At 37.4% G+C, this 25,055-nt stretch overlaps 1 protein-coding gene across 13 annotated transcripts; it reads right to left on the bottom strand.

Annotated features, from left to right (window-relative positions):
• Window positions 1-76: 76 nt before the first annotated feature.
• LOC117413314 (transcription elongation factor A protein 3-like) lies at window positions 77-24,127 on the bottom strand. Of its 13 annotated transcripts, XM_058997625.1 has the most exons (22): window positions 23,863-24,127; window positions 20,678-20,740; window positions 19,104-19,212; window positions 17,146-17,281; window positions 16,504-16,578; window positions 15,610-15,675; window positions 14,934-14,999; window positions 14,519-14,584; window positions 13,053-13,118; window positions 12,253-12,318; window positions 11,103-11,168; window positions 9,703-9,768; window positions 9,298-9,366; window positions 8,571-8,648; window positions 7,872-7,949; window positions 7,200-7,372; window positions 6,665-6,720; window positions 5,914-6,069; window positions 4,859-5,005; window positions 3,937-4,008; window positions 844-3,804; window positions 77-203 (listed from the first exon to the last, which is right to left on the bottom strand). In XM_058997625.1, the coding sequence occupies exons 1-21, from the start codon at window positions 23,929-23,931 to the stop codon at window positions 3,796-3,798; spliced, it is 1,752 nt and encodes a 583-aa protein (XP_058853608.1). In that variant the 5' UTR covers window positions 23,932-24,127; the 3' UTR covers window positions 77-203; window positions 844-3,795. The 13 variants fall into 13 exon arrangements, with proteins under 13 accessions (XP_058853608.1, XP_058853611.1, XP_058853609.1 ...); XM_058997628.1 differs by lacking the exon at window positions 11,103-11,168; XM_058997626.1 differs by lacking the exon at window positions 13,053-13,118.
• Window positions 24,128-25,055: the final 928 nt, after the last annotated feature.

The following is a 25,055-nucleotide window of genomic DNA, read 5'->3' as shown; positions in this document are numbered from 1 at the left end:
AATTACTGAGCAAATTTACCATGGTCAAATAGTATAAGGGAAACAGATTGTTATTGGTGTGTGTTTATTAAATGTCTGTTTAGCTTGTAATCTTAAAACTTACCATAACAAGGTCTTGCCACTTGCTTATCCCTAGCTAGGACCAGGGCTGGGTCATTTCCATTTCCAAGTCCTTCAAAGGAATACATACTTTACAGTACTCCCTGTGAAGGACAAAATTACTGGTGTGTTATAACCATACAAAAGTAAGTCTCCATCATGTCCATTCACACTGCGTGGAATAATATGTGCAAGCTAAGCTCACCTCATATTTTTCATGCTTTAAAAGCATTTTACAATCATACAACACTAAAGACTACTGAAGTGAAATTAAACTGAAGTGAATCATATCAGCACCCTTACAGACCACCTCCTCCCCCCCCCCCCCCTCGGCAGAACTATTTAAGGATTTTGAATAAATATTGTAGCTTTGCTGCAGTTCTACACCAATACTGATATATCACTGTGCAATGAATAACTAGTATGTATTTTTTCATACAATTGTGATACTATTGGTCTATTTCAATTTGGAAATATTAACAGTGTGGTACAGTTCTATCAATAGCTTGTACCAATGAATCTGCCCGTGTGCTACCATTTCCCCTTCGTACAGACTATCTGAATTGTCATTGGAAATCACATGGTAAAGGCAGTGATTGTATATACTGCAATACAATTCTACTTTAATCCTTTTCAATACTCAGACCAGTTTTTTGGGTTTGTTTAAAGACTCGACTGAGGTCATAAAGTATGCCAAGAACTTCACACTTTAAATACAAGCAAGTCAGTAACATGCATACATACCACAGCTGAAAATTCACAATTCGAGCTAGTATTGTGATGAAAATGTTGATGGCCATATATAAAGTTTGATTGAGTGCTTGAGCTCAGTGATGGTCCGTGCAGTACAAATAACAACACTGTGGCCTTGCAGAGACTCCAGGGAACATGATTCATCCAGGTGCAAAGGAATGAGTGATGAAGACGGGGTTGAAGGAAGTACATTTATTTAGCCTAGAACAAAGAAGGATTGGAGGGGGGTTGACAACATAGTGGATAATTAAAGTGACTGTAGTTAACAAAATAATTAAATCTTACTCGTTGTGAATTTCTATTCGTTATATATGTTTAAAACGTCCGGTTTTAAAAGAAACATGTTATAGTAAACATATATTTGCATTTTTAACACGACATCTGGTACATCAAAGTTTACTACAGTAAAATTGCAGTTAATGTGCTGTTGATCATACATTTCTGATTCTTACATTATGAGCAATGAGAGAAACAACAACAACAAAAAAACACTCACATTTTAAAAGGGTCTTTATTTTTTTCATTTTTCCTTTGTATTTCTTTTTTTTTTAAATATATAACATTGAAAATTAGTACAATAAGTGCATTGCTATTTTTCTCCAGTCTCTTCTGTCTTTTCCTAGGCTGCATCTAAAAGGAGTTCAACCATTAGTTTTAGTCACATTTCACTCCTGCCCCAATCTTTGTGTATTTGAAGTGGTGTGTATTTTAAGCTGTCAGACAAACCCACTTCTCTCCCTGGCTTAAGGACATGTGCAGCTGCAAAGCATGAGCATTGGAACATAACAACCTCGCTGCTCTACTTCCTTGAACCAGATAGAAAAGGGGCTTTGGAAAGTACACCCTTTGAGTAATAATATGACTTTTTAAAGTCTAGGAGCAGGAATGACCCCTCCAATCTGTCTCAGTTGCATAAAAGAATGTCCTTATGAACAGTTTCAGCAGAGCAAAAAGGGATATTTTTATTTAAAATGTGTGTATTGACATCTCTTATTCAATGCTACACGGTGTTGCAACTGTTGTATTTTTTTTAATGACGACTTCAATAGAAAGCTTGCCACCCGGTGGCCGGATGTTGTATCTGTGGCTTCTTTGTAGGAAAGGTATTGACTTTTATGTCAGCACTTGCAGACAGCCTTGTCTGACACTTTATATTATATGAGATCATTAGCAGGAACTGAATGTGAATGTAATGTAATTCAGAGAAAAGAGACCCTTCTGAAAGATTATTTCTTAATTACTTTTTAAAATGTTTTATTACACTCCAGTAAAATGATTTGGAACGATTAATCTAATACTGGGAGATCATCACTTTTACATTGACTAACACTGTCTTGGTCTGTATCTCACAATTAGGCACCTCTACAAACCCCTCTTTTTAGTCTGTGTAAAATACATCAGGCAAACAAATCTGAGACTAATACTGCACTATTAGGCACCCCCAGGACTGGAGTTGAGAAATACTGGCATAAAAAATATTGATATCAAGGCATAACAAACAGTTGATTTAACCCAGGATTATGATTTGTCCCAGTCACATTAAACAGCATGTAGAGATGAGGAAAGAACTCTTGCAATATACTGCAGCACTTTTTAAAGGCGGTAACAGTTTACATGTAACTCGTCAAAAAAACTTAAGGAGAACATTTTAAAATATGGTATAGATTTCTGCCAGGATTTAAATGCAAACTTGTATTGTGGCTGCTGCTTCTAATACTAGACTAAAAATGAATATGCACAGCTTAAGATCCGGCTAATAATCATTCAGTGCGTTTCGTTTCTGAAAACACCTAGAAATGGGACTGATTATATCAGTGTTGGAAGACGTGACATTTAATGTGAATCTCATTACTGGATCTGACTTCGGAACGTTGCATGTATTCAAACTAACGAGAGAATGACTAAATTGCCCTGTTCCGAATTACTGCTTGCAAGCAGCTGTTTAAACTTGATACAAGGAACCGATCTGTTTAATGTAGGTTTATACATACTCCCCCCCTCCCTCATGCACTGCACTTGTTACATAATTCATGGCCTTAAACAAACCCCATGTCCCTTCAAAGGGCTCGTTGGTTATTCAATCATCTTCATTTTTATAGCCGCAGTATTTCATGAACATTTATGCAATATACTCTGTTCCTTTCCATGACTCTGTAGGTCAGGGCAGTTTCCATGCACAGACTATTCTGGTGATTTCAGCCCAAAACCAATCATACCCTGGGAGTGGCAGAACAATAAGAAGATCCATGACCAATGCACCATCACCTCCCCTGACCTCCACAAAACCATGTCTGGGGTGACAATGTCTTGGCAATCTGAAAGAACTGGACAATCCCTGACCCAGGTATACTACAGATGCTCAGTGAACCCATGGCTAGGTGTATTGAGACCCTACTAGACAACAGCAGAAGGCTAATATGACACTGAGCAGTTCATACATTATACCTTTCTAGTCCTATAGTGGCTTTAGCAGCCACAATACAAGTGTGTTGTCACTGGTAATGGATGTATACAAGGATGTTAAGGACAGCATACTTTTTTTCAGCTCCACTAAAGGTGATGCAGTTCTAGTCCCTGGTTACAGACATCTAGGGGCCATTTCAATATTAACTATTTTAAGGAGTTAAAAGTTCTCATTTCATGAATATGATTGCCCAAGACCTTTTTTTTCTACTCAGTCACTGTAGTATTATTAACCTGTGTTTTCAGTTGCAAATTTAACTTAAAGATCCTCAATTATTAGCTTGGGTTGATTTTTTTTAAAAACAAATATTGCTTGTTTTAAAAAGACATGTACTGTATAAATTAAAAGCACTATACAATGCACCAGCCTTACGAATCATTCATTTACATTTTCTCCGATATAAAAGCACAGTGGAAATTATCTGTATAAAACGCTGAGATTGAGTGGCAACACAGCCTCGGGTTGCCGTGAGTTTTTTCTTAGCAGAACTGAAAGAGAAAAAAAAAAAAGAGTGGCTTTCAACAAAGGTATAGGCTAAACGGTATTGAACAGGTGAGAACATTTACAGGGTGTATAAGAATTAATTTAAGCTTTTTACAACCTTGTGAAAATGTGCCTACCTTCCAGCGGTTTCCGCACTCGTTGCACAGCACAAAGGTGGTCATGGGTTCATCAGCACTGCGAGTCTGCACCTGTGCAGTGAGGAAGAACGACACTTGTACTTGTCTAGCACTTCACTGAACTGTTGTTTTATCAACCCCGATAAACTCACTGGGTCAATACAGTATCATCAAAGCTAATGCTCGTGGGACCAGAGGTAAGGCAGCCAAATTTAATATATATATATATATAACTTTCTTATGCTATTCCAATGGTTTGCCATACATGCTTGTGCTCAGTAATAAAGATATTAGCTTGTCAACTTAAATTTTGCTGTCTGTGTTTGAATAGCCTAAGCTGACGTCTGTTTTCAGCCTGTTAGCAGCTTATTTACTGGAAATGACCGAGGGTTGCGTAGAGGAAGAGACCCTGGGAATTGATAATAGGAGAAATATGCTTTATGACTTAAGAGATGAGTAAGGAGATTCCCCTTGTCTCACGGAGAGCAGCCCTCGCGGTGGTGAGACCGAACCTATCGGTCTCCAAGACTGGGAAGCAACCGATACTTCCCCCAAGGGGGATCTAGAGGTGAGACAATGGGAGGGTGAGTGTTAGATAGATTTGGCTGAGGGTTCCCCTTCTGGCTGAGAACCTCCCCCTGCAGAGGACGAAGTCAGCGGCGACTGGGCTTCTAAGGTTGGGAAGTGAGCTTCACTTTACCCCCAGAGGGGGACTGTTGCAGAGGTGGAGTGGCAGTATAGAGAAGGAAAGTGTAGCGGGGGAAGGGAGGGGAGGCTGAGAGCAAACATGGCTTGGGGTTTAAATAGGGGTTTAGCAGATGTTACTGGTAGGAAGGAAATAAGTTTACAATGAAAGCCATCCCACTGACATTGAATGAGGCTGAGCAGTACACGTGCAATCAGGTCCTTGTGTTTGGCTAACCTGGTTGTACGTGCAGTTCTTCTTCTTGCATTTGCCACACTGCAGCAGGTCTGTGGTGGTTCCGCTGGTTTTGGCCATCTGGTGTTCACGAATAGCTTCCTGGGTCAGCACGTTCCTCAGGTTCTTCAGCTCATCGCTGGCCATTTCCTACAGAGAAACTCACATTACCACTACAAACTGGAGGCAACGGTACACATGCTGTACAGAGAAAAGCTTAGAACAATCACGGTCCTGGAGGGCCACTCCACGGCAGGTTTAACAGTTAAAAAGAGATCACTAACCATTTGTGACTTATATAGTGTATAGATACGCAAGACAGGTAAGAGTGATGAAAGTATTTTATTAGCTATAACAACATAGACCAGGGGTGTCCAATCACAGCCCTGGAGGGCTGTTTCACTCCAGGTTTAATGAGATAACTAATTACTTCAGGGTCTGGATGGAGATTTAATTGCTTCAATAAAACCATTTAGAACAGGGTTGGAACAAAGACCAGGAGTAGAAGGGCCAACTTTGGACACCCCTGGCTTAGACTAGTGGCTAGTTTCACAGGACCATTAGCAATCTTAGTGCCTAATGTTAGCCTTGGTTAGGTAGTCTGGCATCAGCACTAATCAGGATCTGTGAAACCAGATGTTATTGTGCTGAAATCTCTTGATTTTTCTCGTCCCCCACCAGATCAGGGCCAGAACATTAAGCCACCAGGTGGCACTGTATGCTGTTAAAACATTCTATTACAAACGACATATAATTATACAGGGGGAGACCTATTTTTCTACATTTTTCTATGCGGCTCATGCTTTTTATTACATAATTTCCAAATATTAGTTATTTGGCACTGCATATTGAAAAGCTGCATTAACTTCCATGGCCTAAAAATACATTCAAATTAAAGTATACACTGTATGCTATTATCTTAGCTTTACCAAACTAAACACAGCTGGCCTGAAAAATCCTCTCCTTATAAACTGTACACAATGTATTGCAAACACTACTGCCGAGATTGCAGTTCAGTGAGTTGTTCTTGTTAATAGAACAAGGAAGAAGTATCTCACGTCGGCAGTCATGCTGGCGATCCTGCTGAGCTCTATGGCTCTGCTCAGCACGTTCCTGCGTAGGTTGGGGTTCTTGGGGTCCTTTAGGTTGCTGATACGGCTGCGCACACGGTTCTTATATTTCATATCTGTGGCTTTTATGTCTTGGTAGATATGTGTCATTGTCAAGGAATTCCCCACAACAGAGAGAAAAGGAACAGTTCCAAAAAGCCTCACTTCCTAACGAGATTTATTACACTGTAAATGTCAATTCCCATCAGCAGCAGCTACTCTGGTAAACAGCGTTGTCTACAGTATAAGGATTAGGTTATAAACAGCGATCTGCTCTTTGCTGACATTTAAAACATGCGCTAAGGAAGTGCAATGAAAATTAGGCAAGTGGTTCTCTACATATGCAAGTGGTTCTCTACAGTACTACTCCGAGATTATGATTTATGTTAGTTGATAGTAAAATTGGCTAAGATCAACCAATTTCAAAGTGGCATGGATAACGTGTCTGCATCTGGAAAATCAATAACTTTTTTGTCGTGCATCTTAAGGAATGTCTCAGAAGACAACTACTGTGATCAGAAGCGACTAGTGACCTCTTCGGAGGACAGTAACATCTAGTAGGCTTCAATCAATACATACAATAGCCAGGGCTAGCTGTTGAAACCAGAACAGTGTGCAGGGAGTTTCATAGGAAGGATTTTTACTGAGTTCGAAGGGGCGTGGCTGTATTCATATAAATTCCCTGATCTGGAAGGATATGATCTTCAATCTCAGCTGCCATGGATTCGCAGTTCGTTCCGTAGATTTTGTAATCATCTAGACAAAAGATTAATAAAAAACAAACTTTCAATACACAATAAAACATGACATCCTTTTATGATTAGCTATTTAAAATAACACACTGTCTACAATGCAAAGATGTTGTTGAATGTTGCTTTTTCATTTCACTAATCAATCAAAACCTTTGAGTCAATTGAGAAAATTGAGTCAAATTCTCATTTATAATGATGACCTGGCAAGAGGCTCACACCACCACAGCAAACAACATAAAACACAATACATAAGTTAAAAAAAAAATAAACACATAATTCCTAGCAAATTCATTAAATGGAATACCTAATCATATAGCAACAAAAAAAATGAAATGCCTGCTGAACACTAAATGATATATAATAATGCTGCGGCACCTGTCATACAGAACGCAGGCTTACGAGGGGTCCAGCATTATGTACTCTAGTGTGTCTATCCCCTATATAATGTATATACTAATATCCTTATCCTAGTGTGTTTCTCACCGTCAGTTTTGAGTGCAGCAGACAGCATCTCAATACACTTGTCACGTATAGTCTCCCCAGTGAGCAGGTGGGGCGGGAAGGGGCCCCCTGAGGGGCTGAATGAGGGTGTCAGCGGGCTGGTGGGGGAAGTGGGCGTCTTTGGGGGCTCCACTTTGCCTTTACCGTTGTTTACTCTGCAAGAAATACAAAAATCAAAATCATATACAGTATATATAAATAAAAGAGATAGTAGTATATTTTACCCATGGGAACATTTGTCAAATCTTTGATCATAAATATGATATACATTTGTGGTTGGATAAACTTACTAGAAGTTGTATGTTATTTGATGTCCCAACACAAAAGTCCACTCAGAATTTAAACAGAAAGGACAGAGGGATAGAGGGATTGTCTCTTTTCCAAATATTTGAAGACGTTTCAAATGAGCAAGAGAGCTCCCAAGTATAGCGGTGTACCAAATATTAAAAGATGCGAAGGTACAGTATTGTACACCACTAACTGCTCTAAGGAGTTGCTTTGAGTTGTGATTTACTTGCTTAGTTATATTACTGTTTACACAGTACAAAAAGAAAGGGCCAAATTCAATGTGCATTACAATGTCTGTTCAATAAATATCTCTGGATTAGGAGCTCTTAAATAATTGTATTGTTTGATATTTTGTAGGCAGTATACCGTTCTTCTCTGCTGTCAGTAGAAGGCTTCCTGTGAGGCGGAGATGAGATTGCAGGTTTGGAGTTGTGGGAATCTCTCCTGGGAATAATAGAAACATTCATATGAAATGGTGTAGCGTGGCTCAGTGGACTGAATACTGTCAGTGCTAGAGAGAAGTTACATTCGAGCTATGGTTACCTGTGTCAAGTGTGCAAATGTTCTTGTGCAAAAAATGTATTCCCTTTTACTTATAAGGGATTTGGAATAGACAAAGCAAATTGTTATTGCTGGGGTTTTTAATGGCATAGTACAATCATTTTGTTTTTGTAAGTAAGTTTCTTAAAGCAAATCTTTAACTTTCTGAACAACCATAATCTAATGCCCAAAACCTAATGATCTTTATATTTGACCTGTGCATACGAAATGCCATACTACTAATAAACAGCTGTGGGGCCTATAGATAAAACATTAGTATTCCATTAAGTACACTGCCACATTATGCATTCACTAGCAGGCGAATGTTTTGTGAAAATGCGTGAATGTATTATTGTATCTAAAGAAACATAATTCAGCATCTACTCTGTATTTAGGCAGTTTCAAAAAGCATGAACATGGCAAAGACATTAATATGCAAATAGCAGTCAACGCATACAGCACATGAAACTCAGCATCCTGCTGTATCTCCATGAGTTTAAGAGACATGCCCTGCACTCCCCTTACCTTTCCCCTTTGCAATCAAGGGAGAGCTTTTTCAGTGGCGTGGAAGTGCTGTTGAACAGGGAGTCGGACGGGTTTCTCCTGTGAATGAATGCATACATTGACAAGAGCTTTGGAAATATAGCCTGCTTCCGAGTATAGCTAACCATGTCTGCTAACCCTACATTTAGTAGATATCCCACACCATTGCCTTGAAAACAAAATTCATATATATTATTGTGCTTATAAAATTGGCAATTGAAAAAAAAAAAATCTCAACATTGATTGTTCACTCAATTACCTAATTAGATGCAAACAATGCGGTTGTGAAAATATTCTTGCACTGTCATGTGATCGCTAAGAACCAATCAGAGTGCACAGTTTGTCCATGACATTTTCTAATGTAAAAACAGGCATTGTATTTTAGAATAAAACTGAACAGGTTCAACAATGGCTACATTTACAATGAAAATAGAGGCAGCGTGCTATGATTGTAGCGCTGTTATTCCTTTTTATTATGACAGTTCTAAGTACCGCACCAGTGGGTATCATTTGATGGTAATTAAGGAGGGGCTATGCTAATACTTCAGAGGTATAATCATAAAAAAGACCCATGCTATAAATGAAACGTGCATTGTAGTAAAAATGACTCACAGCTCTCCTGCACAGTACACAGATTTGTCACACTACACTACATTACTGCAAGGCCAACATTCAAGACTATTACAATAGGTATTTAAACTAGACTCACCGTTCTGCTTTAGTATCTGAGGAAGGTCTCTTTATAGCTGTGGCAGAAGTAGAATCAAAAGAGTCCTTTCTGCAAAAGAATTAATAGAAAGAAAAGTTTATCCAAAAGCCCAAAAAGCTATCAGCTATTAAATCACAATCATATTCACATTGTTTTGTTGGTATCCACGGCATTATGAAAAGACAGTTGTGCAAAAGTGGCCATTCAGTGCCAGCTAGATACTGCACCAGGTGTAAAGAATTCAATTCCCAGCTTCCCAGAACTTCAACACAAAGTAAACTCCAGATACAGCCAGAGGTGGCCACATGGATTTAGATCATACAGTGCAGCAGTGAGTTAATAGCCAATGTCCTGATACCTGTCACCACATGCCATGCATAAAGAGTACAATCTATTTTTCCTGACCTTTCTTTCTTGGTATCTATGGAGGGTCGTTTTGGAGGCAATGAATTGGTATCTGTTGAGTCTTTTCTAGAAAGCAAGCAGAAAAAGCTTTAAAAGGATTGAATGGATTGCAATGTACTCAACCTTTTGCATACTGTCTTCACCACTAGTTTCAATCAGTAAAGAAAACCCAAAAGGTATTACCTTTTTAACCCTTATCATATTGTAACCGTGTTAAGTGTGTTTATTATTGCATAAAAAGACAATCTACACAGTAGGGTGCACTATGTGGTGGCAAGCTAAGTGTACTGTTTAAAAGAATGAAATAGACTACACATGCGCTGTCTCAATTTGTAATGCAGTAGCTCAGAAATTTCTGTTTTGGAAAGTCAGTCTATCGCATCTGCTTAAACATTATCCTTAAAACCTGCACTCAACACTGTTGTAATATTATGTTTTATTTTATATATAAAATAATGTTTTTTGCAGAATCTCCACTAAATAATCATATTGTGATCAAATAAAAAAGAAAACAAAACCCCATTATAAAACTGTTCAATTTAAAATGAATAAGAATACAGCACTGCAGCATGAAATCCATTTGACAATGTTGTTTCCATTAGAACATTGCTGCAGGTCTGTTACGGTGTGTTCCATTTACCTAAAAGGATTCCAGTTCTGACTACAGTCTTTAATTACCTTATTTGAAAGAAGACAATTTCATGTTGCTCTTATAAAATGGAGAATAAAATGGTGAATTGCACTTAGACATATTAAACTAAAGACATATTAAAATGCTGCTCTAAATACTGAAATTATTCTAAACATTGCATAGTGTATATCTGCTTTTGAATAGCTTATGCATTATATTCAAAACAAAACAAATATCAAAACACATTTATAATGTCAAATCTGTCTATTCGACTACTGTAATTAGTCAACAATGTTTTGTCCATTCATTTTAGTTCATAAAGGTGAGCCTAACAATGAGCCAGCAAACAGAAAAAATTTATTAAATACAGAACGGTAACACACGTTCCTGGCAAACCTCTAACTACAGGCCTGGATATTTATGCTAACGCTGCAATCACTGTTTTCAATCAGATTTCATTATCCTAAATAATCAATTTGCAACTCAACTGTCACTTAAGACACGGCTCTATTTAGAATGAGGTATACAAGTCATGTTGACAAATCTTTATGACTTTCTGATGACCAAGCTTGTATTTTTCTGAGAATGCCCTTGAGGCGTCAATAACATGACAACACCTTTCTTCAAGAATTTGTGATGGGGCATATTAGAACAGTTAGTGCTAGACTGTGATTTAGTTTGCACTACTGGTAGGACACACTGCTTTACATTTCAACACAAGCCATGCAAAAACAGATTTGGGAAAAAAGAGGAATATCTTTTCTCTAACCTTTCTTTTTTTGTATCTAGGGAAGGTCGCTTTTGAGGCAATAGCATGAGATCTGTACAGTCTTTTCTGGAAAAAGAAAGAAAGACTTGAAGGAGGCTTGGTGGTCCAGTGGATAAAGAAAGGGTCTTGTTACCAGGAGGTTCCCAGTTCAATCCCAGCCACTGACTCACTGTGTGTGACTCTGAGCAAGTCACTTTACCTCCTTGTGCTCCGTACTTCGGATGAGACATACAACCAAGGTCCTATTGTAAGTGACTCTGCAGCAGCAGTTGTGATGCATAGTTCACCCCCTAGTCTCTGTAAGTCGCTTTGGATAAAAGTGTCTGCTAAATGACCAATTAATAAATAATATTCATGGATTATAAAACCGATGAATGCTAGACCAAAACAAGCAATCTCATTGGGTTATTTATGAAGGCATGGTGTGGAATTAATCATTTGAAGTGTGAGCTCATGAACCAAACACAGAACCCAGGTACAACAATATTAAAATGGCATTTTATAAATTGACTTTGACTTAAAATAATTGGAGCTAACATAATAATTCCATTATATTTTAACGCCATGTACATCCATTCAGGGTCTTCTTTCCAATCAGTAATTGTTATCATATAAATATACAACATTTGGACCCTGACGTTGCAACTCTTTGGGAAAGAGGCTATGTGGTGTGCTAAAGCAAATGTGTTGTAGCCACTCCATCCCTGGGGTGGTTGCCTGTCATTGCTTGCTCAGTGATGGTACGTTCCTTGCGATGGGTGCTACATAAACCCTTTCCATGAGGACTCAGAATACTACACAAATTGTGTTTGACTTTTTTAACTCCAAACTGGTCTGTGATTTCTGACCTTTGATTCATTTGTAGTGGCACAGAGAACCATTTTAAGGTGGTTTATGACTAAGGAAGGTGACACTTGTTCACAGAGAGGGGTGAGAGTATTGAATGAGACAGAATCACTTGGTGATTGAGATCAGCTACTAGGAACCAGACGAGCTTCGATGAGCCGAATGGTCCTGCAGCTACTATATTGTGTCTGCTCAGAGGAGTCAGTAGCCACTTCCGAGTTCACCGTTTAAAAGTAGATTGATAATAACTAACCATGCCATTCAAAATGGTGTTTGAGCATAAAACAGATTTCTTTTTTCTGACCTTTCTTTTTTGAGATTTAGAGAAGGTCGTATTTGAGGCAGTGACTTGAAATCTGTCGATTCTTTTCTGAAATAAGAAAAATAAATTAATTGATTCCAATGCATGGAAAATTTTAGCCACCAGAACTTCCACAAAGTTGGATGCAACAATTAGTAAAAACTCAGGATTACAGGTGGTTAACTGTGTGTTTAAGACAACTTACTCGTGTACAGCAGGTGCAGCACAATACAAACACTTCTATAAATGAACGTTCAAGCAAAACATGCTGAGCAGCTTAAAAGAAATACACAACCAAATCGTAACGCTTTAAAAACTACTTCTGACCTCTTGTTAGTAAGAGGCCAGACTAAAAATTGTTTGTTGTTACCGACACTACTGAGCCATCCTGATAAAGCGGCGCCGACTGTACTGAGAAAAACAACTTGAGTGCCACATTTGCAAGAGCTGCTATGAAAACATTTCAAGCCGTCATCACGTTAATAAAAAAGTCACTTCCACATTTTGCATTGTAATGCTATTACAAACTATCAAAATGAAAGAAAGCAAGAAATTCAATATGCTTTTAGTGCACTTTGGAGAGGATGCTTATACAGTAAATGGCATTTTAGATTTAATTTCAGTCTTAAGCAACAGGCTTTTTGTTTTTTTCATTAGACTAGACAAGATACTTTCCCACATTTAATTTCCCAGCAGTCATGCAACCCAATGCAGGGGGAGGTGGCCATGCTCATACTCATGCTAACCGTTCATTTGATTTACTTATTGATCACTAGAGACTGCATACCATGCACAATTCTGACCTTTCTTTTTTGGTATCTAGGGAAGGTCGTTGTTGGGGCAATAACTTGAAATCTGTTGAGTCTTTTCTGGAAACAAAAAATGGTAAAGCTTGACCACATTTCTAAATCTTAAAAACAATAAATTCAGGCATTGTAATACAACCTTTGAATTAAGTGCCCTGTCTTGTCCCTCAGATTTTGGCAATAAACGAACAAGAGCATAGGAAAAAATCACACTACTTCCATAAATGAGGAAAGTGTGTGTGACCTCTGACCTTGAGCTGTTGAGCTTTTGATTGGTTCTTGTGTAAAAGCTTGTTATCACTTCATTAAGTCTGGTTTTAAAAGCTAGCTTCCATGTGCTAAACCCATTAGGAACCTCTGTATCGCTAACCAGGGTATAAACATACAGGGTCATTCTACCACACATATAAACATTGTTACACTCACGACTCCTAAACAAAACAAGATCTGAGCATTAGATAAAGAATAAATATGTTTTATTATCAATTTAAAGTATCTAGATAGAATGTTTTTTAATATACATATGGCACGAGACACTCTTAGCTCTGAACCTCTGTTGTTTTCAGTGGAAAGTGACTTAGAATGTTTAATAACACCAAAGGTCAACATATTAAACATCATTATTAAATAGTTTTTACTTGATTTAAGCTGCTACTCAACGTGCATGCAGCATTAGTATCCGACACTGAAATGCAGGGCATACAATTTGTATACCTATCACGCCGTTTGATGAACAACGCTACTGCAATTCCAATATTTTTCACGATTTAAACAAATATTGTAGCAAGTGAATCACAATAGTATAAACTTACTTTGGATAGGTACATATACTGTTTGCCTGGCAAGTGTACTGTAACTTGAAATAGACTGAAACACATTTTAAGGAATAAGCATCTGTCTGTTCACTATACTTTCAACTGAACATACAATATTATTCTGTACACTTTTTTTCTTGAAGCTCAATTAGAGAACAACACAAAGGTGACCTCAACACAAACTCTGTGGTATAAGAGTAAGAGTTTATTCTACAGAATGAGTATAGTATGTTAAATATGTTAACGTTTGCTCCATTTTTTGTGCAATCTGTTTCTGTCAAAAATACTATTTGCAGGAGAACTAGGTATTGAGAAAAACAACTTCAGTGCCATATTTGCAAGATCTGCTGTGTAAAATTTCAAGCCATCATCACGTTGACAAAAAGTCACTTCCACATTTTGCATTGTTATGCTATGGCAAACTATCAAGACAAATTTAAAAGAAACCAAGAAATTCAATATGCTTTTAGTGTAATTCAAACAGCAGGCTTTTTGTTTTTTTCATTAGACTAGACAAGATAGTTTCACACATTTAATTTCCCAGAAGTCATGCAACCCAATACAGGGGGAGATGCTCATACTCATGCTAAACAGTCACTTGATTTACTTATCAATCACTGGAGACTGCATACCATGCACAATTCTGACCTTTCTTTTTTGGTATCTAGGGAAGGTCGTTGTTGGAGCAATAACTTGAAATCTGTTGAGTCTTTTCTGGAAACAAAAAACAGTAAAGCTTGACCACATTTCTAAATCCTAAAAACAATACATTCAGGCACTGTAATACAACCTTTGAATTAAGTCCCTCAGATTTTGGCAATAAACGAAGAAGAGCACAGGGAAAATCACACCACTTCCATAAATGAGGAAAGTGTGTGTGTGTGACCTCTGACCTTGAAGTGTTTGCGGTTTCGATTGATTCTTCTATATGATATTTTCTTTCTTGCATTAAAGAGGTATTTTCTTTTCCTCCTTCAATGGGGTAACACAGAAAGTCAAGATGACCCCTTCTGAATCTTTTGATAGCAACATGCACACAGAAACAAACCCTTTTTTTCCTCACCTTTCTTTTTTGGTGTCTAGAGAAGGTCGTTTAGGATGCGATGATTTGGAATCTGTCGAGTCTTTTCTGGAATCAAAAAGAAAAACTTTCTTGAAACCTTTATCGATGAGCAGCGAGTCATCACAGATGCTTTTTTTTGTCTAAAAAGGGACTTTATTTCATGCAGAAAAAGCATGCTCGTGTTAGTTCTTTCAAGTTGCAATTTTCCCTTCTGTATTAATAAATGGCATTTTAATGAATCAAGGTGCAACTGTCTAAGTTGTCGGTGCTATTTTTCCCCATGCAACTTACTTTATGTTAGGGGCTGTAAAAATAAAAATTAACAGAACGACGAAAAAGATGATCACCATGACGTATAACAGCATGTACAAAATAGTATAGAAAAATAAATGTAAATTAATAGTTCAAAGAAAAGTGTTATTTAAGACCTGGATGCCATTAGGTAAGCAAATAAGTTGTTAGTGTCACAGTAAGGTATACCAAAATGATTTTTAGGATGGGAAATAACTTCTTGTGTGTAAAGATGTGAGTGTGACATAAGCACAATCTAATGCTAAACAACGTTAGCAGCAAGTATTGTAATAATTTAATAAGACGTTTTAAGAACCAGGTCTATTCCATTCCTTATCACAAGCCAAGCAACATGGGATTAGAACACAAATCATATTTTTCTAACCTTTCTTTTTTGATTTCTAACGAAGGTTGTTTTGGAGGCAGGGACTTAGAATCTGTTGAGTCTTTTCTGGAAACATAAAAATATATATATACAGACTTAAAATGGAGGAATTAAAGACTTGAAGCCTGACTCAATTAGCTTATAGTTGGGGGAAATAATTTTAGGAATTCTCCACATTCTCTCACTATTGCTATATTTCTAAAATGCTTTTTTACAGATCAATTGAATTGGGTTGTTAGGGCTATGTGAACAACATCGTGGCTCACAACAGTACAGAAAGAAGTGTTTTCTCTTCTGAACACTTCGCTGACTCCTTTTGCAGTGGCACAGCACACCAGGAAAGATGGTTTCTGACTCCACAGCTACAAATAGCTGCAGAGTGCAGTTCGTTATTTCAAGCATATGGGTTAACTTACTAGGCAGTTTTGGGGGTCTTGTAAAAACAAAATGACTTATAAGCCAAAGCGATTTATATACCAGCGAGTCGTACAGGAGATATCTTTATTGACTATGATGCAGGCTAAACTTCTCATAGACACAGAATTCTTATGGGGTTTCCCTACACTTACTACAGGGATTCGGGGTAGAATCCAAAATGGCCGCTGCGGGCTGAATGAGTGAATACACATCTGTCTACATTTCTTTTAGCGAAATATTTAAAAAAAGACAAAAATTAGACAATAGTCATTCAAGCAAGGAAAATCATTTTTGTTTAGTTGTGTTAGCTGTAGAATTGTGAAAGCTAAACATACAAGCGGCCTAGTAAGTTAACAGCCCAGTAAGTTAACCCGCACTCCCATTTTTACAGTATGTGTAAAGCAGGGATGCTTGAAATGGCGCACTCCACACTGCAGCTATTTTACAGCTACACATTAAATAAAATCCTTCTCTCACCTTTCCCTTTTATGCTCGCCTGGGTGCTTCTTTGGAGAAACTGAAATGGATTTTGAATCAGACGAATCTCCCTTACTGAAAAAACAAAGAAATAAGTGGTGAATTTTAGTATCAGCTGATCCTTACCAAATGATCACCAATGACAATGCTGTGTAACCACAATGGCACACTCCATCATGCTGTCATTGCTGGTCAAGCAGTTATCTGTATATTTCAAATTTTGCTGTAGGGGGGTGTCCCCAAATTTACTACCAATACAGAGGGACTTGGTGGGACATTTACTCTTCACATATTGGGGACAAATCAAGGACAAGTGCCCCAACCATTCAGTCCACATAATAAATGGGCACTATATGCCGTTAGGTTACCACTTCGCGTGTGGGACAGATTGTTCAATAGTAGGTATTTGAACACGGGATGTGAGTGGGGTAAAACAAGCAACAAATGCCCCACCCCCAGCTGTTTCTAAATGTGACTACCCAGCTTTAGCTGTGATCTATATGGCAGTCAATGTGTCACGCAATGTGGTCCTCTACATAAATGTATGAAAGGATCAATGTTCCTATTAGTATATGGTATTTACTGTAGGCATTTTCCAATAAGCAATGCATACGTGGGTATTCCTCAGCCCCCTGCCTTCACCTTGCCTCCTTGTCTGGTTGTTTGGTTGGCTGTGTCGGTCCCCCAGTACTCGTAGCCTTGCTGTGAGAAATCTCCTCCCTCCTCTTCTCATTGCCCTCTCCTTTCTCGAGCTCTCCTTTCTGAGCATCAGCTGATTCTGAAAGAGCGGGCATTCGGAGATCACTGTGGGGAAATCTGCTCTGCTTTTGTGATGTACAAAGGTTAAAACATTAGTGAACACCCCATGGATTTTATAAAATGGGGGAATGCCAAGTCATTTTCACACCACTTTAACGGATTTAGAAACCATTAAATCTAAAATGTCATAGAAGTCCCTTTTTTGCTGAAAGAGAGAAAAATAATAGTGCTTTTATTAACTGAAGCGTTTCAGAAGTTGAAGTGAAGACATTCTTCAAAAAGACAGTTGGGAGTAAAATGATGTTGGCAGCATTGCGCAGAGGATTAATGACCCAGGACATGTGGAGACTAATATCTAAGAATTGTTCTGGGTGTAAAAATACATTTGTAACACAATATAGTACACAAGAAATAGTGGGAATATATTAAAGGTAAAGGGGTGTTCACTAACATTTCAAATCCCTACACTGTGGCCATAGGCAGCATTTGGGTCCAAAATGTGAGGGTGCAAATAATTATTATTTACATATTTTTAAATGTTTGTTTAGCTGATTGCTACATTTTTCATTTCCCTTTTTTGCAATTTTAAAAGCCTTTCATACAAAATGTTTCCTCTGTGCACACACCTCTACCAAATACACGCCAAGCGTAACCAAATGTTTTATCCAGTGCTGGTTACTTCAATTTCTTTCTTAGTTTCGTTCCTCTACTCACTTGGAATTACACTTCTGGTTAATCCCTTATAATAAATCCATTCTGCTCTTTGGTCGATACAGCATGCTCAAAACCGACTTAAAGTGCTAATGGGTTGTTGTGTGCATTGACTGATTCATTTCAGGTGCCTCATAGTCATCCCCTGCAGTCACCAGTTGCTTCCTACTGCACACTGACTGACCAATAGCAACATGGGATGTTTCCATCTAAAGACCTCTGGCTTTTACCTTAATTTATAGTTTCAATTCTGGGATACAAATCCTCAGACTAGATGGACACACACATTACAAACCTCCTCACATGACCACATCCTGAAGGACACAAAGTCTGGGGATGGTATGTTTTGCTGAATATATTTTGGAGCCACAAATGACATTGGTTTTATATTCTCATGATTTCACTGGAACATGGAGTAGAGCCGTTCTTCTAAGAAAACTTTCAATGTATTATTAAACTATATTGTTTTTAATGATATTTTTCTGCTCTTATCTTTGGCATTCTTTTTAGAGCTACACTTCCTGTTATAAAGGAACGCAGGTGACATTGGAAATATGAAAGTTGCTTCCGGAAGTTCCAGTACTTGTAAATTGAAAGAGAACAACATTATAAATGCTGCTTTTTCCTTTACAAGAACTCAAACTCTTAGAGGTTTCCCACATTGGCTCGTCTTCCCAGTTACCAGTCACTGCTTTCCCTATGACTGACCACTTTTCCGTCTGCATTTCTTTAAGTGAAATTAGAATAGTGAACGGAAAGTGCAGCACTGAAGTATCTGCTCAGATCAATCATTTTTCTTAGTTAAAAAAAAAAATCTAATTAACCTTTACCATAATATCTTTCATGAAAATGTGACATCTCAGAAATGATATATATAAGTAAGACTTTCTGAATTATTTTGCTAGCTCTGTGTAATGTATGTTATGTTTCCGTGTTGTATTAGTTACTGTAAAGGGCAAGGTAATTTTCAAATGCAAAAGTCACAATTCTTTATTATGATTGATGGTTACAGGGCTAATCCTTCCTCCGCACGGGGTTCACATTCAGAATTGAGAATGCATACATGCAACAGTGTGAGACATACACACTAGCCACAATTAACATGACCTCTGCTGTTCTTCCAAGCTTACCCATGAGCAGCCTCTTCCAGTTCTTGATCAGGATTTTAGCCAGTGTGACGACCTCCTCATCAGTACAGTGCTTCCGCACTGCATTCACCGACATTCCGATTCTCGTGCCCTGCAAATAAATGTTTATCTGCAGGTAGTTTTCTGAGTCTAATGATAAGAACTTAAGAGCAGATAGTACAGCGATGCCCTGCCAAGCATTTCTGTCTGCAGTAGGCAATGTGTACATATGAAACACAACACAATTCAAAATCATTGTGATATTATTTTTTGGTATTTCTCTAATTTGGATCCTAACCACTTTTCTGACAGGGACTAGGGCAAACTGTTAAGAAAGTATAAGAGCATTATTCTGTTACCCCGGTACAGGGAGCTGTACAGCTATGGCCAAAAGTTTGGCATCACCTACAATGTTAGGATTGAGACATCATTTAAAACAAAACTATATGAACATAATTTAGATCTTTTATTTACCATCATGTAATGAAAGAAACTACAAAATGATATCGCAGAAGTCTACTGGAAGCTATGTAATTCAATATGTTGACCTAACATTATTCACCAGGTTTCATTTGACTTTATGAAGCAAATTGTGTTAATTCTATAGGGTGATGCAAAACCTCTGGCAATAGCTGTACATTCAGTAAAAGAACCTGTGAGTATACGAACCTGGTGCTTATTGATCTCCTAATTCAAAAGCAGCAAGCGTAATCAGAAAAGTCAAACAGAGAGAACCATAACTCTCCATGACTGTCTGGCTGGTAGATTCTGAGTTCCTATCTCTCACATGTTATGATATTTTTTTCTCATTGTTCACTCCAAAGCAAAAAAAAAAGCAATTAATCTCAGCAATTGATAGTCCATTCTATATTTCTTAAACTTTTTTTCATCTGACATGTTTGTTTGTTTGTTGTTTTGTTTTTATAAATTTGATTATTTTTGTCCTGTGAAGTGCTTTGAGATACATCTGTATGAAGGGCGCTGTATAAATATGATGTTAACATTGAAAGTCTATGCTGAAACCGATTGCTAGAACCTTAATGTCATGATGTTACACAGTTTGCAACATTACCTTTTAAACACATGTATATATAATACTTAACAAAATAAACACAAAGACTTTTCATTTGAACCCACATTTCCTTGGAAACTTTGGAAATATAAACTTTGTATATCAGTGTAATATCAACACAAACAGCTTAGCAGTCATACCATAAGAGGAGAGATGTGACCAAACGACAACAGCAGTGCCATAACTTTCAAGACCCCCATCTCCTGCATCATCTACATGTATGATCTCAATAAGACTGCAAGAAGCGTTTCATGTTGCTCAGATAGCATCATGATTTATGTGACAACAGGTTAGTTGTGAGGTGTACCTGAAGAGGGGAGAGGGGCATTGACCTGCTATGAATCCCTTAAATCTGGCTAGAATGCTTTAGATGTTGCACAGAGAAATAACTTGCCATGCTATTTAGTGAGCTGTTGTAAAACTTAGTTATATCCAGCAGGCTGTGACATGCAGTTGAAAATATTTACATTTTAGGATTACGATTTAAGAGAAAGGAAATGGGTACCTGAAGTAGTTTTAAAGTCATTTTATATGCCTTCAGCTCTTTCAGCAGGTCCAGCGCCCCCTCCTGTAGTAAAGAAACATTACACATCTTCATAAATACAGTAAAAACTAGTCTCAGTGTTTTTGTTGACATTAGATTAGATTTAACATGGAAAATACAGAGGTTGAGTAAAAAACTACACAGTACTGTATAGGAATCTTGTGTGCAGTCAATATTGACTGGTGGATATTGCTACTGGAAACAGCATTAGTAACACACACCCCCTACCACGACTGTTATTAAAAAACAGAACAATCAGTGACATATCAAATTTGATCACCATGATCCTGTCCATCATACGTAATTAACACAGATAATTGAAGTCTTACTGTATTTCTTGGAAGACAAGCGTGCAAACTCCACTGTTAATACAGTAATTAGTTTATATAAAATATGAAATGCATTAATTACCCAAAGAGCTCAGAGCAAGAACAGCCTTTACTTTTCAAATTTCTTTAGCAAAACTGTATCAAAATAAAATATTTATTACAACTGCAATCAACTGCCACCTGTGCTAGTAACCTTGATCCATCAGCGCAACATAGCAAGCCTCGTCCACATTGCTATGTTCATTGATTTGGTGAACGTGCATTCACATTTTTTTTTGTTATGGGTATTAGGACAAAATGGCATTTTTTTTTTTATCCAACTGGATTGGTTTATTGCTTATCTTGTATCTGGTTGACAGATATGGCCATTCAAAATATAGCTGGTTACTTCAAAAACAGTACATTGTTCCATGGTATGTGGGGAAATGGTGTGAAAGAAAAGCCTTTAAGAAAGTGAGAAATTAGACCTGGGATTATTTTTAGCACACAGTTTCTTCCAGAAAGTGATTAAGATGCAGTGCAGTGTGTTCATTTGTTGAACCAAGCCAGTTTACTTTCTACCAATACAGTGGCTGACAGGATGTGAACTTCTCTGAATTTTAGATGCATGTAAATTCAGCATGGAACAATCACCTGTCTAACTTTAAGACCATTCCATTTTCAGCATGAGTTAACATCCGGCTGGTGCTTTTAAGTTTGCTTTGACATTGTAATTGTTTTATGGATTGGTAAACCACAGTGGTTCTTGAAAAAAGCAAAAGTGTTGACTGCATTTTGTAGATAGAAAATGGGCATCTTCTCACTGAGAGGATAGATTTTATTGAATTGTTTGGGTACAAGGGTGACAGTGTTCTTGTGTTTTGCTGTTCTCAGTAGTGTGCCGACAAGGTCTGACAATAGCAAGAATTGAAAAACATCTTAAAAACACACATTGACTCTCATGCCAGACTTATAATACTTTACACATAGCAGACACATTTTTGCAGCTTTTTTTGCTTGCATAGCAAAGTCATGTGCGTTCAACTGTGGTTCGGTAGAAACTGAAAATAAAGGGCCTTGATTACTGTGTAAAAAAAGTAATATAAGTTTGGTAAATGCAAGAATTGTATCTATAATGTGTAAAGTAAGGATTTTGTATTATTTATAAAAATTATAAAAAATGCTCTGTTTGACAGATGACAATCGGGCTGTTTGTTTTGTGTAATCTAGGTTTATTTATTGGTTCTGTGTGAGACAAACTGTATTGTTGTCAGGGTTTAGGATCCAGGTTTTACATTTCTGCTCAGGGTAATCCAGAGGTCAGAAATGGTCACAGATTTTTTTTAAAGGTACATTTTTAATTTTAGAGGATTTTCTAGTTTTTTTTTCTGTTTGAAATCAGATGTGTTAAGTCCATCCTTTACTATGATGCCTGTTGGCAGCAATGACCACTATAGAATGTCTCCAGACTTTAATTTACTTTGACTGCCACAGCATTATAAGATCACAATATGCAACAGGTGTTTGAGTGAGGGGTACTGGTGGGGCCCTAGTACTTCTTGCAGAGAAAGTTTTGTGCCAGTCAGTGGACATTCTGGTAAATAAAAACGTGTTTTTTTTTTTTGGTTTTTATTTTTAGCCATGGTGACCTGTGCTAGTATATTAGGTTCATTTAGAGGTTTAAGAATTATACACATACAGTGTATTCCAATTAATTGCATACCTGATAATTGCCTGTTAACTTTTAAAAAGCGAAGCACATTTCTTATGAAAATGCACATGCAGTAGATTCATGTTAATTGCATATGCCATGTGCGTAAGTTTTATTTAGACATAAAATATAAGGAACGTGTATCAAGTGCAAATAATGAAAACAAAGGTAACAGTTCAAAACAACAGATTTATGTGTGAGCAAAAAAGAAAACAATTGATACGAAATACAATTTAAATGGACCACGGGACGTTATGTTTGTGGGTCAGAGCTGGATTGTGAATAGGAAAACAACAAAAAATCAAACCACCAGCAAAAACCCCCAAAAAGGCAGTTGGACTCGCTATTTCAGACGTGGCACCTCTAGTGGTAGTAATTGTACAGCACCTTTGGAGAAAGTACATTACAGAAGGTACTGGGACGAGCTAGGTACAAAAACGACAAATTGGCCCTGTCCTCTCTTTCAACATATCTCAACACAAACCATTTCCTATTCATTTTAAAAAGGATATCACTTTTTTGCGGTGACTCAGTTTCAGTTACAGTATAAAACGGGGCTGGGGGTTCGTCGTACTCATGCGTTTTAAAAAAACAGAAAAAATATACACGTAACGAAACAACATGAAACGTGTCGTATGGCATTGAAACTTAAGATACACTTAAAAAAAAACGGAATACTTTTCGAGTTTTCAAGTTCAAATCCAAGGCAACCAAACGGCTATGCAAATTAAATACCTTAATTCAAAACAAACGGTGTCCAAAGTACACACACCCCTGACACGAAACTACGGAAATTGAAATGAGAAAATTAAAAACACAACTGTGTCTTTAAGAGCCAAATCATAGCAGATTCTTTTTCAGACACGTTGTCACACTGCTTTGCCAAACACCTGTTGAGCAGTCGCTTTTCACGCACTCGTGGTAACATGTGTACAGCGGAATATAATTTATATATATATAAAGAGGTCTTTGAATTACGTTTAACACACAATACAGCTTCCTATGTAAGACACAATTAGCTGTAAAGTAATTACCATCTTATAAAACATGCATTTATAACGCCTGTCATTAGGCTTGCAATGTACACAACTGCATTTGACAAGCGACATTTCAAATGTTTTTCTCACCATATTATTTGTAGACACCATCTTGTCCAATTTTTTAGCAATCCGGATTAGCTCTTCTTCCCTGGCCATACTGGTTTCGCTGACATGAATCAAACGTTTAATATGCAAAATAATACAGCTAATAATAATAATAATAATACATAAATACAATGTATTTAAAACTGTAAAGAAATGTTCAGAAGTTTGTTCCCACTATTTGTGTTGTGAGTGCAAACGGAGCAAGAGGGGGTGTGTCCTGCTGCAGCAGGCAATACGAACGCAGATCTCAAACCATCTGTTCCAAATACCCGACACATGGCGAGCGGCACTAAATATAAAGTCCAAGGACCTACTGTGTCTTTAGCCAGTCTTACACAGAACATATTCACTCGCAGTTATAGCAAAAAGGCATGCCTAGGTGCTGTCGTGCATGCATTATAGCTACTAGGGATAAAGTGTACTGTGTGCTTTAACTGTTCAAAACATTAGTTTAGAACGCCAAAGTCATTTTGCAAGTTTACTGTGGTTTGCCATTCTTTTTTTTCTTCTTTTTTTAATATGCTTTCTCTTGGTTTATAGTGCTTACGTGTGTTGTGCTTGCTGTGCATTCAATCATTGTTTGCTTGGACGTTGGTACTATTTCTTTTTTAACAAGGTGGAGGACCACATTAGTCCCAATTGTGTCTTGTTTAATATTTTTATATAACTATGTATCACATGAGAACTGGCATATCATATTGCAATATTATTTTCTTTCTTTTTTGTACTGTATATGGCTGATCGTGTTTTCTAACTTAGTCCTTTTTGTAGATATAATATCTTATACAGTTATCTCTTTTACTAACTTGACAGAAAGCTGCGCACCCAGCACCCAGCACCCAGCAAACAAACATACATGTGGCCACCCCCTAATTATTATTATTATGTATTTCTTAGCAGATGCCCTTACCTAGGGTGACTTACAGTTGTATACAAAAAATATATATCAAGAATTACAGTATAATTAAGAGCAAGATACAGAATACAATGACTTCAGTCCTAATAAGAGCAAATACAAAACACAGTATGATTTGATATCGGGGCAGTTCAAGAGCAGATAACAGTGTTGATCGTTACATCAGGGTTAGATACGAGTGCAAGTGAAATACAAGATACTGCAGATTGGGTTAAGTGCAGGATTAAATACAGTAATTAGCATCAATTACCTAACTAGC

The sequence above is a fragment of the Acipenser ruthenus genome, chromosome 23 (assembly GCF_902713425.1).
Source record: "Acipenser ruthenus chromosome 23, fAciRut3.2 maternal haplotype, whole genome shotgun sequence".
Classification (NCBI taxonomy): Eukaryota; Metazoa; Chordata; class Actinopteri; order Acipenseriformes; family Acipenseridae; genus Acipenser; species Acipenser ruthenus.
Note: the sequence above shows the minus strand (reverse complement) of the source record. Positions and strands in the feature narration are given on the sequence as shown.